At 42.1% G+C, this 14,746-nt stretch overlaps 2 protein-coding genes across 5 annotated transcripts in view; one reads left to right on the top strand and one right to left on the bottom strand.

Moving 5' to 3' along the window:
* The window catches only part of PDE6G (phosphodiesterase 6G), a 50,113-nt gene extending 38,222 nt beyond the window's left edge, over nucleotides 1-11,891 (top strand). For both annotated transcript variants that reach the window (XM_073560511.1, XM_073560520.1), the window contains exons 2-4: nucleotides 5,920-6,158; nucleotides 9,551-9,591; nucleotides 10,850-11,891. In XM_073560511.1, the coding sequence (XP_073416612.1) occupies nucleotides 6,013-6,158; nucleotides 9,551-9,591; nucleotides 10,850-10,926 (264 nt within the window). In that variant the 5' untranslated portion in view covers nucleotides 5,920-6,012 and the 3' untranslated portion in view covers nucleotides 10,927-11,891. The remainder of the gene's footprint in view (nucleotides 1-5,919; nucleotides 6,159-9,550; nucleotides 9,592-10,849) is intronic.
* CCDC137 (coiled-coil domain containing 137) overlaps nucleotides 1-14,746 on the bottom strand; it is a 72,919-nt gene that overhangs the window by 42,441 nt on the left and 15,732 nt on the right. The window lies entirely within an intron of this gene.

A 14,746-nucleotide genomic window follows, 5' to 3' on the forward strand; every position in this document is an offset into this window, starting at 1 on the left:
GTTTCTAAACATCAGTATTTGGAATATTACACTCAGGCTAAGTGCCCACGTTGCAAAAATGCTGCGGAGTTTTCCGCATTTGCGCAACTCCCTGCTGCGGGTAAAACGCATGCGGAATTCGCATGCGTTTTGCAAGCGTTTTTAGCTTGCGGAATAGCTTGTGCTTTCCAAGCGATTTGAAGCATCACTTGGAAAAGTGATTGACTGGTTGGTCACACTTGTCAAGCATAGTGCTTGACAAGTGTGACCAACCTTTTACTATTGATGCTGCCTATGCAGAATCAATAGTAAAATATAGAATGTAAAAATAATAAAAGATAAAATATATGGTTATTCTCACCTTCTGACGGCCCCCGATCGCCTCAGCGGCGCTGCTGGTACGTTCCATATCCAGTGATGCTTTGCGCGAAGGACCTTTGTGACGTCATGCTCGCGAGACCGCGACGTCATCTCAGGTGATGCGCGCAAAGCATCCCTAGGAATGAAAGATACTGGCTGCGTGGCTGAGAGGCAGGAAGGACTCTGGGGGTCATCAGAGGGTGAGTTTATCCCGATTTTTAAATTTTAATTCTATTTTTAACAGGATTATAGTACCCAGGGCATGGAGGAGAGTCTCCTCTCCTCCAAACCCTGGGTACCATCCGCACATGAAGCGCTCACTTTACACATGGTGGGCATAGCCACATGCGTAAAGTGAGTGTTTCAATGCAATTCTATGGCGCTGCGATTCTGCAAAATTAAAGGACATGCTGCAGATTTTTCCGCTTTGCAGTTCTGCAGCGGAAAAATCCACACCATGAGCACAGCAACTGCGGAATCCCATAGGCCTTAAAAGCTATGGCTAATCAATTTGATGTGACTCAGTCAGCCAGCAATACAGCATCCTATAGTCCACAGAAGGTGGTAGATTTCCACTGACTACTATGGCTGGAAAATATTCATCTAGATTTGTGATAGGCCTTAGTGGGACGTGGTGTAAATCAGCTTCAGATACGCTTTCTTCTGCTCTATTTCATGGGCCAGATATGAACGGACAGTGTTGCACGAGATCTCTGGCTCAGAGGAACCACAACGGCCCTGTTCTTGGGATGGGATGCAGAGCATGGGCTAAACATACCCTAAAAGGAAGCGAGGTTGTCAAATGCTTCTAACAAGTTCTTGCGAATAGCAGCTTCAGAGGGGAATGTTTTGGTAAGTGGTTAGCCGTTTTATGGTAAATTGGTTGGTCCTGGTATAAGGTCACTGACTGTGACTAGCAATCCTATGTACTTGCCTTAAATAGGACCTACGAAGACAAGGGTCCTTGTGTCCTTCATTTGTGGCTCACACTATTTCCACCATAGTATCAACATTATAAACAAGGGGCCAAAAGACAATCTAATGGTCATGTCTGCTTTTTCTTCCAGGGCATGACATGGTCTTTTGAAAAAAACAAAAAGGCTCAAGCATGGGTGTCCATGCCATTTGGGAGGATGCATAACCCTTCAGAAAGCACAAAACATTGGGTCAACCAGATTTAGAGTCACAAACTTTTTTGCAAAGAGTATATGAACCAGAACAGCTGACTCATCTGTAGTTTCTATACAGATGTTGCTCCATGGTTACAAACTGCACATACATACTTGTATAGTCTATCCTTCAGTTGTATTACTCCACACCCTCTGCCTTTTCATCTTGCCAACCTACAAATAACAGGAGAGTGTGCAAATAGAAGGGAAGGACATGAATTGTAACATCAATTGATCTTCACGGTGCCATCTATGGAATAAAAGCATCCACACAGAGGTCTTGACGAAGGTAGATGTGAAATGCATGTCGGGTGCTGTTATTTATTTAAATGATGTGAGCCATTGCCCCTTACTTTGTATCCCATATTTATGGATTTATACTGATAACTAACCTTAGTCTGTACTTGCATATATTATATTATGATTAGAGTTGAGCGAATTTGATGACACATGGAGCTGCGGAGCCGAATAGCTGATCAGCCGGCGCGCTCCAGGTATCCGGGTTTCCTCTGCAGCTTATTCGGTAAGCGCTATAGCTTGCCGAATAAGTAGGGACCAGATCAAATTCGCTCAACTCTAATTATGATGCACTTACTACATTAATATCCGTCTGTAACATCTATATTATACTTTGCTGTATATTCCTTAGTACTTTAGCCTAATTGACTTTATATATACATTGCAGGGTATACTGTATGGTTTATAGTCATTGCTCATCAGTCTAGAAAAGCTTGTGATTGAAATTTTATGCCTTGTACTTTCTTATAATCGGTTTTCCTGAAAGGTAGAATATACAGATTAGATATTAGAAAAGAAATTTTGACAGTGAGGGTGATCAATGAGTGAAACAGACTGCCACATGTAGTGGCGAGTTCTCCTTCAATGGAAGTCTTCAGAGGCTGGACAGAAATCTGTCAGATGATTTAGTGAATCCTGCATTGAGCAGGGACTTGGACACGATGACCCTGGAGGTTCCTTCCGTTCCATCTCTAACATTCTAGGATTCTATGAAACCTAACTGCCTGCTTGTAATCTGTAACCATAGAGACACGTAGGCCTTCATGTGAACTGTATACACAAAATTCTAGGACAGCATTTACAAGCATTTATATTAAAGGGTTTGATGGTATGAACAGGGCCAGGTAAGGAGCACTGCCGTTTAGATCTCTAACAATCTTAAAACCCCTTTCTGTTCAGGTCACATTTACACTGCCTCTTTATTACATTCGGATTCCATCCTAAAGTGGCACTCTGCACACAAGGCGAAATTCTCACCTTCACAGTCCCCACTAATCATGGATTTATGGGTATATTCTGGTAGTTTATTCCAATAGCCTGCCAAGATCAAAGGTAGTGCTTGTTCAAACGTCTCAAATCTCTTAGGCCGGCTTCACATTTGCGTTCGGCAGAGCTGCAAAGAGCTGCTTAGTAACACCGTGAAGCTCCGCCCACTGCCGCACCTCCTCCGGTCAGCTCCTCCTACGTTTGCATGTGGCCTGCCTACGTTAAAGATAGGTACGCAGGCCGCATGCAGACGTAGACTGACCTGACCGGAGGAGGTGCGGCAGTGGGCGGAGCTTAACTGAGGAACTACGCAGCCCTCCGCAGCTCTGCCGAACACTAGTGTGAAACTAGCCTTAAAAAGTAGTAACAGCTGGGCAAACCATGTCAATTGCTTCTTGGACCTGTGTGTGCTGGTCCAATTGTAAAGGAATAGTAAAGTTAAAAGAATTACCATAATACTGTCCCCTATGTGCAAGGAATATAACTACTATAATACTGCTCCTATATACTACAGGGTGGGCCATTTATATGGATACATCTGGGTGGGCCATTTATAAAGATGCAATCCAAAATGCGCGACTTCAAAATGGCCACCATGGTCACCACCCATCTTAAAAATTTCCCCCCCCTCGCATGTAATAATGTGCCACAAACAGGAAGTTGATATCACCAACCATTCCCATTTAATTTAGCTTTATCCATATAAATGGCCCACTCTGTTGAATAACTACTATAATACTGCTCCTATGTACAAGAATATAACTACTGTAATACTGTCTCCATGTACAATAATATAACTATTATAATACTGCTTCTGTACAAGAATATAACTACTATAATACTGCCCCTATGTACAAGAATATAATTACTATAATACTGCTTATATTCTTGTACATAACTACTATAATACTGCTCCTATGTACAAGAATATAACTACTATAATACTGCTTATGTACAAGAATATAACTACTATAATACTGCTCCTATGTACAAGAATATAACTACTATAATACTGCTCCTATGTACAAGAATATAACTACTATAATACTGCTTATGTACAAGAATATAACTACTGTAATACTGCTTATGTACAAGAATATAACTACTGTAATACTGCTCCTATGTACTAGAATATAACTACTATAATACTGCTCCTATGTACTAGAATATAACTACTATAATACTGCTCCTATGTACAAGAATATAACTACTATAATACTGCCCCCTATGTACAAGAATATAACTACTATAATACTGCTTATGTACAAGAATATGACTACTGTAATACTGCTCCCATGTACTAGAATATAACTACTATAATAATGCCCCCTATACACCTGATTCTTAGAATTGTGTGTAGAATGTCCATTCATGTCCACTATGAGCAGTTGTGTTTCTAGGCTGTACCCTTGCTGCCCCCTGCAATGTTTTTCTTGTTATTACACATCACATTCTTATAACAGTCTCTCACGCCCTTGGGTTAAGAGGATCAGGCTTGAGCCAAGTTAATAAACAGGTCAGCACAGATTAGAGATTCTATTCAAAACTCTACTAGTGAAAAAGTGAGTCATTAATCAGAATAGCAACGGGAAGTTATTTTGATAGGTTGCTTTTGTTGGAGTTGAATTTAGGAACTTACAGTTGTAAGGAAGCGATGCCAGACACTGTGCCACGCAGTAAGAGTCAATGAAAACTTAGGTCACCATTGACTTTTACCATACTTTATTTTTGGGATTGTGATCCCTATTAGGTCGAGAACTAGCTCAGAGCCTCCTGTCGAGTGTATGTAGAATGGTGTAAGACACATTCACCTGCTCCGGGGACCTTAGAACCCATTAATGGCTGGTCCACTACTTTGAAAATGTGTGGAAGAAACTGTGCAAGATCATCTCTCAGCTGAGGAACTGCATTGTTAGAAGACAAGGGCATGAGGAATTTGACCAAGATTCATCCCTAAAGCCTGATTCACACAAAGTATGGTCCGTGAGGCACAGACTCATGGCCTGATCTTGACAACCTCATATTCTATTGAGTTCGGGTCAGGATATCTACAGCTGACCTATGCATCATGGACCGAGACATGTGAATCCAGCCTAAGGAACATAGAAAAAGGCCTCATAGAAAAGGTCAAACTAGGCCCACAATTTTGATGCCAGTCTATTTACCCCACTGGTGGAAAAAAAAATCAAATGCTAGGTCCTCAAAGGGTGGTTGTGTAATCCATTATTAGCAAATAGGCCCAAATTTGGTTTGATATTCCTCCTCTTTACGATCACATATTCATAGACAGCCATGGAGTCAACCAGCCAACCCTAGACTAGGAGGTCAACCTGCCATACCCGATCTTTTGTTTACATGGGCGATAAGTTTCTTCTATACCCTTCTTTTCATTGTAGTGAAGATTGACCCAATTAACATTTTATAGATCTACCAACAGTGGAAGGGCACCATAACCTAGACTTAAGCACCAAATTCTCAAGACAGGACTTCTAGGAGGTACAGATAACGTGCTAGGAAATGAATGACATATAGATGGTCCACATTGTTTCTAATGGGAACTGGCTGGGTGAGCTTGAGCAATCATATCGACAGAGTTTTGGAAAGGGAATCCAACCAAATCCAAAAGTCACGCCGCCCATGTAGATGCAACTTTGTCCCAACGTTTTCTAGGCATTATAAGAAGGTTATGTCTCACCTGGTGAGGTGGATCCACAAAGTGCCTGATCTCAATGAGCGGTTTTGATGTTGAATGGACAGGTGGTGCTGGTGCAGCACAGAAGATGAGCAGGAACAACGGTTGACCCATGTGGTGCAGAGCTGGAACAGCAGAAACTGGAGACTTTGAATAACTGAACATTATAGCAGTGGGACGCCAACCGCATGAATTGGGTATTAATGAGGAGGGCGGATAAGTTCATTGAACTCATTGCATAACCTCCAAAGACTAGTTTGGCAACAAGATACACATGTATGGATACAAATCTGATTATTCCTCGCTCATGTCACTTGTAGGAATCCACCCAACTCATTTGTAATAGGGTCCCGTACCAGAGACGCTGCTGCTTCCTATTGACCTGTATTTCTTAAGTATAGTATTTGAATATTTATGGACTTTTCTTTCTTGCAGGTAGGTCTAGAATTCCTACCTTCACCTCGTTTCACCCGGATTTTTTTTCCATTTTGCCTGTGAACCAGACGCCAAAGAGGCTTCAAGCTCAGCATGAATCTTGAGCCAGCAAAGCCGGAGATCAAATCTGCCACACGGGTGACTGGAGGACCGGCCACCCCAAGGAAAGGACCACCAAAATTTAAGCAGCGGCAGACCAGGCAGTTCAAGAGTAAACCTCCGAAGAAAGGAGTTCAGGGGTAAGAGAACATGGACCTTGCTAGCACTTTATATCACTGCAAAATAGTTTATGAAGAATACTGAAAGGACATTCAGACTGTTAAAAGGGTTGTCTTAAAAAACACGCACCCCCCTGTATTGGAAAGACCCTTTAAAGAGAAATGGAGTGTACTGTGGCATGTAAAAGTTTGGGGACCCCTGGTCAAAATTACTGTTATTGTGAACAAAACAGTCAGAAAAACTTCGGCACTCAAAATTGTTTTTATTATTTTTTCTCACAAAATGTCAGGCAGAGGCTTTTTACAAAAGAAAATCAGGGCATATAAGACACAACCCTTTAAAAAAAATATTCTTGAACATTCAGACACTTGCAACGTTTCGGCTAATCTAAGCCTTTGTCAAGCCTACATCTGAAATATGCGGGATCAGTATGTAACTCTCATTAGAATCCACAAGTAGGACAATCAGTAACCGTGCTATCCCAAAACGGGGAACAAAAGAATTTACTGCCTGTCAGGAAGCCGTTACCACATGTGACATTCATCCACTCAATGCAGACTTTTATTCCCCATTGACTTGCATTGTGGTCGGGTTTCGGACGAAACTCCGACTTTTTTTGCCCTAGTCGGACCAGTTTCATCCGACTCAAATTTTGTTTCATTCGGCTTTCACGAAATCCGATCCAACCAAAGTCGCTCAACTCTAGTCTGCGGGTATCATGTTACGTTTGCAGAGCCTCTGATGTGCCTAAACAGTGGAAACCCCCCACAAGTGACCCCATTTTGGAAACTAGACCGCCAAGGAACTTATCTAGATGTGTGATGAGCACTTTGAACCCCCAAGTGATTCACAGAATTTTCTAACGCTCAGGCATGAAAATAAGAATCATTTTTTTTTCCACAAAAATAATTTTTTTAGCCCCCAATTTTTTATTTTCCCCAAGGGTAAAAGAAGAAATTAGACCCCCAAAGTTGTTCTGCTATTTTTCCTGAGCACGCTGATACCCCATATGTGGTGGTAAACCACTGTTTCGGCTCACGTCGGGGCTCGGAATGGAGGGAGCACTGTTTGACTTTTTGAACGCAAAATTGGCTGGAATAAATGGTGGCGCCATGTCGCGTTTGGAGACCCCCTGATGTGCCTAAACAGTGGAAACCCCTCAATTCTAACTCCAATCCTAACCCCAACACACCCCTAACCCTAATCATAACCCTAATCCCAACCCTAAATGGAAAAATAAAAATATTTTCTTTATTTTATTATATGTGCCTGCCTATGGGGGTGATAAGGGGGGGCGGTGATTTACTTTTGTATTTTGATCACTGTGAAAGTTTATCACAGTGATCAAAATAAATGAATGAATCTGTCAGCCGGCAGATTAAAAGAATCGGACTGCGGGGGGAAGTGGAGGGAAGGGGAGGGGGGGCAGATCGTGATGGCAACGTCCGATCGCTGCCGTCAGTCCATGGCGGGGGCGATCGCCCCCGCCAGCCGGTGTGGGGGGGGGGGGTAAGGGTAGTGTCTCCAGCCATGTCTGATGCTACTGCAGCATCGGCCATGGCTGGATTGTAATATTTCACCAAATTTCATTGGTGAAATATTACAATCGTACTGCGCATGCGCCCGCCATTTTCCAAGATGGCGGCGCCCATGATCCGGTATGGCAGGGCACCGGGACAGCTAGAGGGACATAGCAGGTACCGGGGAGGGTGATGGGGGGGAAAATCGGACTGTGGGGGGAGCGGAGAGAGGGGGAGGGGGATCAGATCCTGTTGGCAGCGATCGGACACTGCTGTCAGTCCGTGGCAGGGGGGGGGGGGCTGATCGCCCCTGCCAGCTGGGTGGGGGTGGGGGTCAGGTTAGTGTTTCCAGCCATGTCCGATGCTACTGCAGCATCGGCCATGGTTGGATTGTAATATTTCATCAAATTTCATTAATGAAATATTGCTAATCGCTCTGATTGACAGTTTCACTTTTAACAGCCAATCAGCGCGATCGTAGCCACGTGGGGGCTAAGCCACGCCCCCTGTGGTGAAGCACAAAGCCTCGTGTGTGCGGGTCAGGTGACCTTTCAGTGACCCCGGTCACCCGACCCGCAGGAGGGCGATTTATACCATGACACCTACGTAGGCGTCATGGGTCGTTTAGGCACAACTTTTCATGATGCCTACGTAGGCGTCATGGGTCGGGAAGGGGTTAAGAAATGTCAGTTAACAGGAACAGTGGAGGTCAAGATATGGTCTGGAAGACCAAGTGACGTTTTAGTGAGAGATGCTCATAAGAGGCAATCCAGAACATCCGCTTGACTGCAAACGACCTTCAGAAAGATTTAACAGACTCTGGAGTTGTGGTACACTGCGCTACTGTTCAGAGACTCCTGCACAAATATGGCCTTCAAGAAGAGTCATCAGAAGAAAACCTCTCCTCTCATTCTCACCATAAAACTCAGTGTCAGAAGTATGCAAAAGAACATATAAACAAGCCTGATTTTGGAAACAAATCCTGTGGACCGATCAGGATAAAATAGAACTCATTGGTTACAATGATCAAAGCTATGTGTGAAGAAAAAAAGGGCACACAATTTCAGGAAAAGAACATCTAACCAGCCATTAAGCATGCCCATTTTCCTTTTCATAATTTTTAAAGTTTAAAATATTTAGTTTTTTTTGCCTAAAATACAAAGAAAATGTCATCTAACTTTAGCTCTTTTAGAGAACATTTAATCCGCAACTTAACTGTTCACAATAACAGTAATTTTGACCAGGAGTGTCCAAACTTTTACATTCCACTGTATTTATCAATGAGGGATTGTCCATTTTAAATAGTCCTATTTGCAAGAAACATTACCTGATAAAGCAGATGACAGAGTCCTTCCACTGGACATCAGAAGTTAAGGAATGTGAAGGAATCCAGCAACAAGTGCTCTAATCTGCCTGCAGCGCCACCACAAGTGAAATTCTGCATTACACAGTTCCTAGTCTATCATCTCAGTATTTCTTAACAGAATATTTTAAGGGGTTCTCTGGAGCAGAAAACACCGTGAAGAATTACTTCAAAGGCATTTAAGAAGGGTGTGATGTAGATCCTATTGCAAGCTTTCAGCGAGGGTTCTCTCTATTTTCTCCCCGCTCTCTCCTTCTCAAAAACAACATGACATTTGTGCACAAGATGTGTCTGGTATCTCAGCACTGCCCCATTCACTTCTGTAGAGCAGAGCTATCAGAGGGTGTAGAGTAAGACACAACTGCAAGTTCAGACTATGCAAAAAGTTTATTTTGTCAACTATGGAGACGCATACGTATGCATAGGATCTGTGTACACAAAACGGTAGCTTTCATTGCTTTGCTATTAGATACATAGCATACACAACTCCAATCAATACAGCCAAAACTTCTCCATCCTTCCCTTACAGATTTGGTGACGACATCCCTGGAATGGAAGGTCTAGGAACAGGTGATACAATCTTTCTTGTCATTGTATTATTTCATTATGAGATGTGAAAGGGTTAAGTCACTGATATATTAAGAAAAATGTTTACATAAAAAAAAAAAACTGAAAAAGTTGAGGATTTTAAGACAAACTATTTTAGAAAGTTGCAGGAATTTTCACTAAACTGTGATTCCATGTCATTGTCAAACCCAGTGAATTGTAATTTGCCAACCATGTTTCAGCAGGGGCACCCCCATATGAATAGGAGAGTTGTCTGTTAATACCTTTTAACTACCTTAGAGCATTAACTTTCAAGTATCCCTTCACCATGGGTTTAAAGAGATACTGTACGTTTCTCATGTAGTCACCCTACCTGGTGCTCTCCATTTGCCATTCCCCGTGTCACTGCGGCAGCCTTCTTGGAAGCAGGACAAACAAGATAGTGACATGAGTGAAGAAGGCAAACGGAGGGCACCATGTAGGATGGACTATATGTGAGAAATTTATAACAACTTTTCAGGCCCAGGGTGGAGGGTCACTTTAACCTTTTCACTTGCTTAGACCACCAGGGATGCTAGGATGAGCATCTTACACCCATAAACCACCAGGGATGCCATCATGAACATATTTTATGGCTCCTGACCACCAGGGATGATAGCATGAGAATCTCTTACTCTCCTAGACCAACAGGGATGCAAGCAAGAACATTTGATGCTCCCTGCACCACTAGGAATGCTAGTGTATGCAAAATTTTCATTTACATCTTTTACTCCTTTAAGCCAACAGAGATTTTAGCATGAACAGGTTTTACTCCTGTAGACTACCAGGGATTTTAGCATGACCATCTGCTACTCCATTAGACGACCAGGGATGCTAGCATGAGCATTTTTTTTTTTTTTTTACTGTTCTCGACCACCATGGAATCTAAATTTAACATCTGTAATGTCCTTATTCTACCAGAGATGCTAGCATGAACGTGTCATTCCTCTGCACTACAAGAGATGCTAAGAGCAACTTTTTTTAATCCCCTAGACTGCCAGGGATGATAGCATTACCTTCTCCACTACCTTATTCCACCTAGGATACTAGCATGAGCATGTGCCATTAGAGATTCACTTAGGATGCCATAATTAGCCCTTCCAGATATTTACACATTACTATAGTGGGTTGTTTTTTGGGCTGGTTAATCAAGCCATTGTACTGTAGACCACCAGGGATAATATTGAAAAAAGTTACACTTTTTGATTGCTTTCCTAATGCTACATCTGTTATCTCTTTTCAGACATCACAGTCATCTGCCCCTGGGAAGCCTTCAACCACTTGGAGCTGCACGAATTGGCTCAGTACGGCATCATCTAGAGACTCCAGCTTTCCCATTGATCCAGCCTGTATTTATTTCCTGGCGGCTGGATGCTACAGGGAGGTGTAGTGTGTAGTGATCGGTAAAGGACAAGGTCTCCCAATTTTGCTTTTCCAAAGTCTCGTTGCTGAACGGCTTTCTCTTTTGGCAAAAACCAAGAACTTGCACACACACTGCATTGGTCCCAACTAATAGAGATCTGTCACATCCACCATATTGTGCAGCCCGGGAGAATAATCATGTAAATCTCCAAAAGATTTGAAGAATGCACCTGCCCTTTGCCAATTTTCTTGTCTACCTGCTGCACCCAAATTTCTTAAAAAAAATAAAAAAAAATAATATATATTATATATATATATATATATATATATATATATATATATATATATATATATATATATAAAAAAAAAAATCACATCGTACCTCTGCTACCTCTCCTGTCGTCATTGTGTGATGGCCACAACATGTATTGTCTGGGATTAAATTATGTTCTCTCCTACATTTTTATAGAAATCTGCCCTCATCTATTTAGTATTAGGGACCAGGAGGGGGCTCCAAGAAGCCATGGTCAGGGTATTTAGGCACAAAACAAGACTAAGAAAGAGTCCCTGCTCTGGATGAAGAAAGGCTATGACTGTCACCCAACTCCAGTCACTCATGATGGCACCCGTCTCACCAGAGCCTGGGATAGAGCATAAATTCCTAATCGTTTTATTTTGGGAAGAAGCTTTTCTCTGTGCGCTCAGTTACCTTCTATTGGGAGGCACAGGCAAATAGGTGGAATTATGGTTACGAGGAAGGGGATGTTAGACTTTCTGATAATGTGAAGTAAATTGTGTAGGTTGCATTTTTCTTCTCCATATGCATGGTACTGTATGTCTTATCCCCCTTGTTAAGTTTTCGGTTGTATCATGTCACAATCCAAAAGTAATGAAATACACAATAAAACATCTATCAAAAAGTAGTTTTTTTTGCTTCCCTCTTTTTCAAGGATCTTTGGCTGGGAGGCCAAGATTGCTGAAACACGAATCTCTCCCCACCACTCTGTCTGCACTGAGGAAACATAAAAAAAAAAAATAAAAAAAATCACTTATGAGAAGGGTAGGGGCATACAGGTTCATACCGATAATCCCCAAGGAAGGAGAAAACCGCGTGTTCATCAGCTGATTGGATCATTAATGCCGGCATTAAAATCATAATTATTGGCAGAGTATCGTCCTATGTAACCAGGATACATTCTGCCAATAATGATATTCTATGCACATAGAAGGATCATATTAACAATTGTTCTGAGTGCTTCAAATTCTGGTCAGCCAGTCTCAATAGGCCAGCAATAGACTTTCTATTGGTTATATAACTGTATGGCGATATGCACCCCAATAGATTGTAAATACCCAATCGCCAAGATCACCATCAATGCCGAGAACGAGGCTCTGTTAGAATGGAGAGGTAGTCACACATATGCATCCACGGGACTGATGGAAATAGCACATCAGAGCCCCATTCTTGGGATTTGTGGGGGTCCCAGTGGTCAGACCCCACTAATCTGCAAGTTCTAAGGCTACTTTCACACTTGCGTTTTTTTGCTGCGCGTTTTTTGCGCACACAAATGCATGAAAAAAAGGCATCATGCGTTTGTGTGCGTTTTTTGCTGGTTTTGGTGCGTTTTTTGCGCATACGTATGCGCACCCATAGACTTTAATGGGTGTTTTGCTGTAAAAAAAACGCATTACGTGCGCATGCGTTTTTTGGGGGCAAGTCGGACGCACAGAAAATGCAACAGGATGCATTTTGTGCGCCCAAGCGCACACTGCAAAAAAACCGTATGCGCATACAAACGCATGTGTATGCGCACATATGCGCACCCATGTTAAAATATAGGGAAAAACGCATGCATTTTTTTGCGCTAAAACAGCGCAAAAAAAAACGCGAGTGTGAAACCAGCCTAACTCATTTTTTTTTTTTTTTTTACAACTGCTGTTAGCCGTCCAGAATCTGTTTTGTTGTGGTAGTGCCTACCTACCATCCCCGCCAGCAGGTGACAACTCCAGATCCTAATCTTATTGTGGACAGTAAGGGCATGTTCACACTACATATTGTAAACACCGGTTTACCAGTATCATTTTTAATGTAGAAGACACCGGTATCATTTTCCCTGAAGCTTTTTTTCTGACATTTTTTTTTGTGCTCCAACACTTTTTTTAAATTCCATATAGATTATAATGGCATCTTCGAATCAGAATCCTTCAGAAGAATGGAGCAGTCATTTTTAGCCGCTTCACAGCTTTCGAAAGCCTGAAGCAGTTAAAGAAAATACAAAAGACGGAACATCTGCATAACAAGTAGTTTTAAAACTACTGGGCAAACATTCATTCTTTTTGGTTCTTTTTTAAAGGCAGGTTACAGGCGTCTAAGACATGCGTGCACATACTCTTTCTGGTGTCTTTGAGCAGAAGGGACCACCTCTTCAGAAAGTAGGTGATATAGGCAAGTCTTCTGATCATATAGAGATCTGGTCAATTTGGAGCAGAAGTAATGGAGCCATCAGCACTTCAAAATGGCTGCTCAATAGCTGCCATCTTTCAAAAACCGCTCCCCTCCGGTTCACAGGTTGGGTGTGGTATTGCAGTTTAGCCCTATTCACTTGGAGTGGAGCTGCAATACCAAACAAAACCTATGGATCAGTGTGGAGCTGGTGTTTTTGGGACACCATATAATCGAACCCCAGACAATCACTTTTTGACCATGCTGTACAAAACTAATGTACCGTGTCTTGGCATGGATGGCGTTGATATTAAACTTAGGATTTCTCTCCCTCAAAAAATGGGTTACTGCTCATCCCCTGGTACAATTTGTAGAGCATGTGTTAATGTTGCACTAAGCACGATAGATACCCTCCGCTTCAGCTCCTTTTTCCCACCTCTCACAGCACACAGTGTCAGAGAAAAAAAATGCAGCTTCATCTCCCTCCTCCCAATTAATAATTGTAATGATGTAAACAGACATGTGGAAGGCTGAGGTTTTGCACAGCCTGTAGTTACGTTCCCTTGATGTCCTAATCCTGTTTGTCCAGATAAATCCTTCTGCTTCCTTCATGCTGGGTGATATAATCTTGTACATACAGTACAAGTCCTTGCTGCTGTCTCTTTAAATCACCTGTAATCTGCTCCTCAAATCCTGACTGCTCAGTGGTTTATAAGATAAAGGATGACGTGTAGGGGTATATTCTGCGGATAAGCTGGTACATATGGTATAATGGTTTAGGCAAGACCCAAAACGCTTCCAGATTAACCTCGGCACATTCTCAATGTGTGTAAGACATTTAATTCAGGACATGTTTCCATACACTACAGTTGTGCTCAAAAGTTCACATACCTCAGCATAATTTTTGCTTTCATGGCCTTTTTTCAGAAAATATGAATGATAACACCAAATCTTTTTCTCCACTCATGGTTAGTGGTTGGGTGAACCAATTTATTGTCAAACTACTGTGTTTTCTCTTTTTAAATCATAATGACAACTCAAAACATCCAAATGACCCTGATCAAAAGTTCACATACTCCATTTCTTAATACCGTGTATTGCCCACTCTAACATCAATGACAGCTTGAAGTTTTTTGTGGTACTTCTGGATGAGGTTCTTTATTTTCTCAGATGGTAAAGCTGCCCACTCTTCTTGGCAAAAAGCCTCAAGTTCCTGTAAATTCCTGGGCTGTCTAGCATGAACTGTGTGCTTGAGATCTCCCCAGAGTGGCTCAATGATATTGAGGTCAGGAGACTGAGATGGTCTCTCCAGAACCTTCACTTTGTTCTGCTGTA

The sequence above is a fragment of the Dendrobates tinctorius genome, unplaced genomic scaffold (assembly GCF_039654945.1).
Source record: "Dendrobates tinctorius isolate UK_male_01 unplaced genomic scaffold, ASM3965494v1 ptg000014l, whole genome shotgun sequence".
In the NCBI taxonomy this organism is placed as follows: Eukaryota; Metazoa; Chordata; class Amphibia; order Anura; family Dendrobatidae; genus Dendrobates; species Dendrobates tinctorius.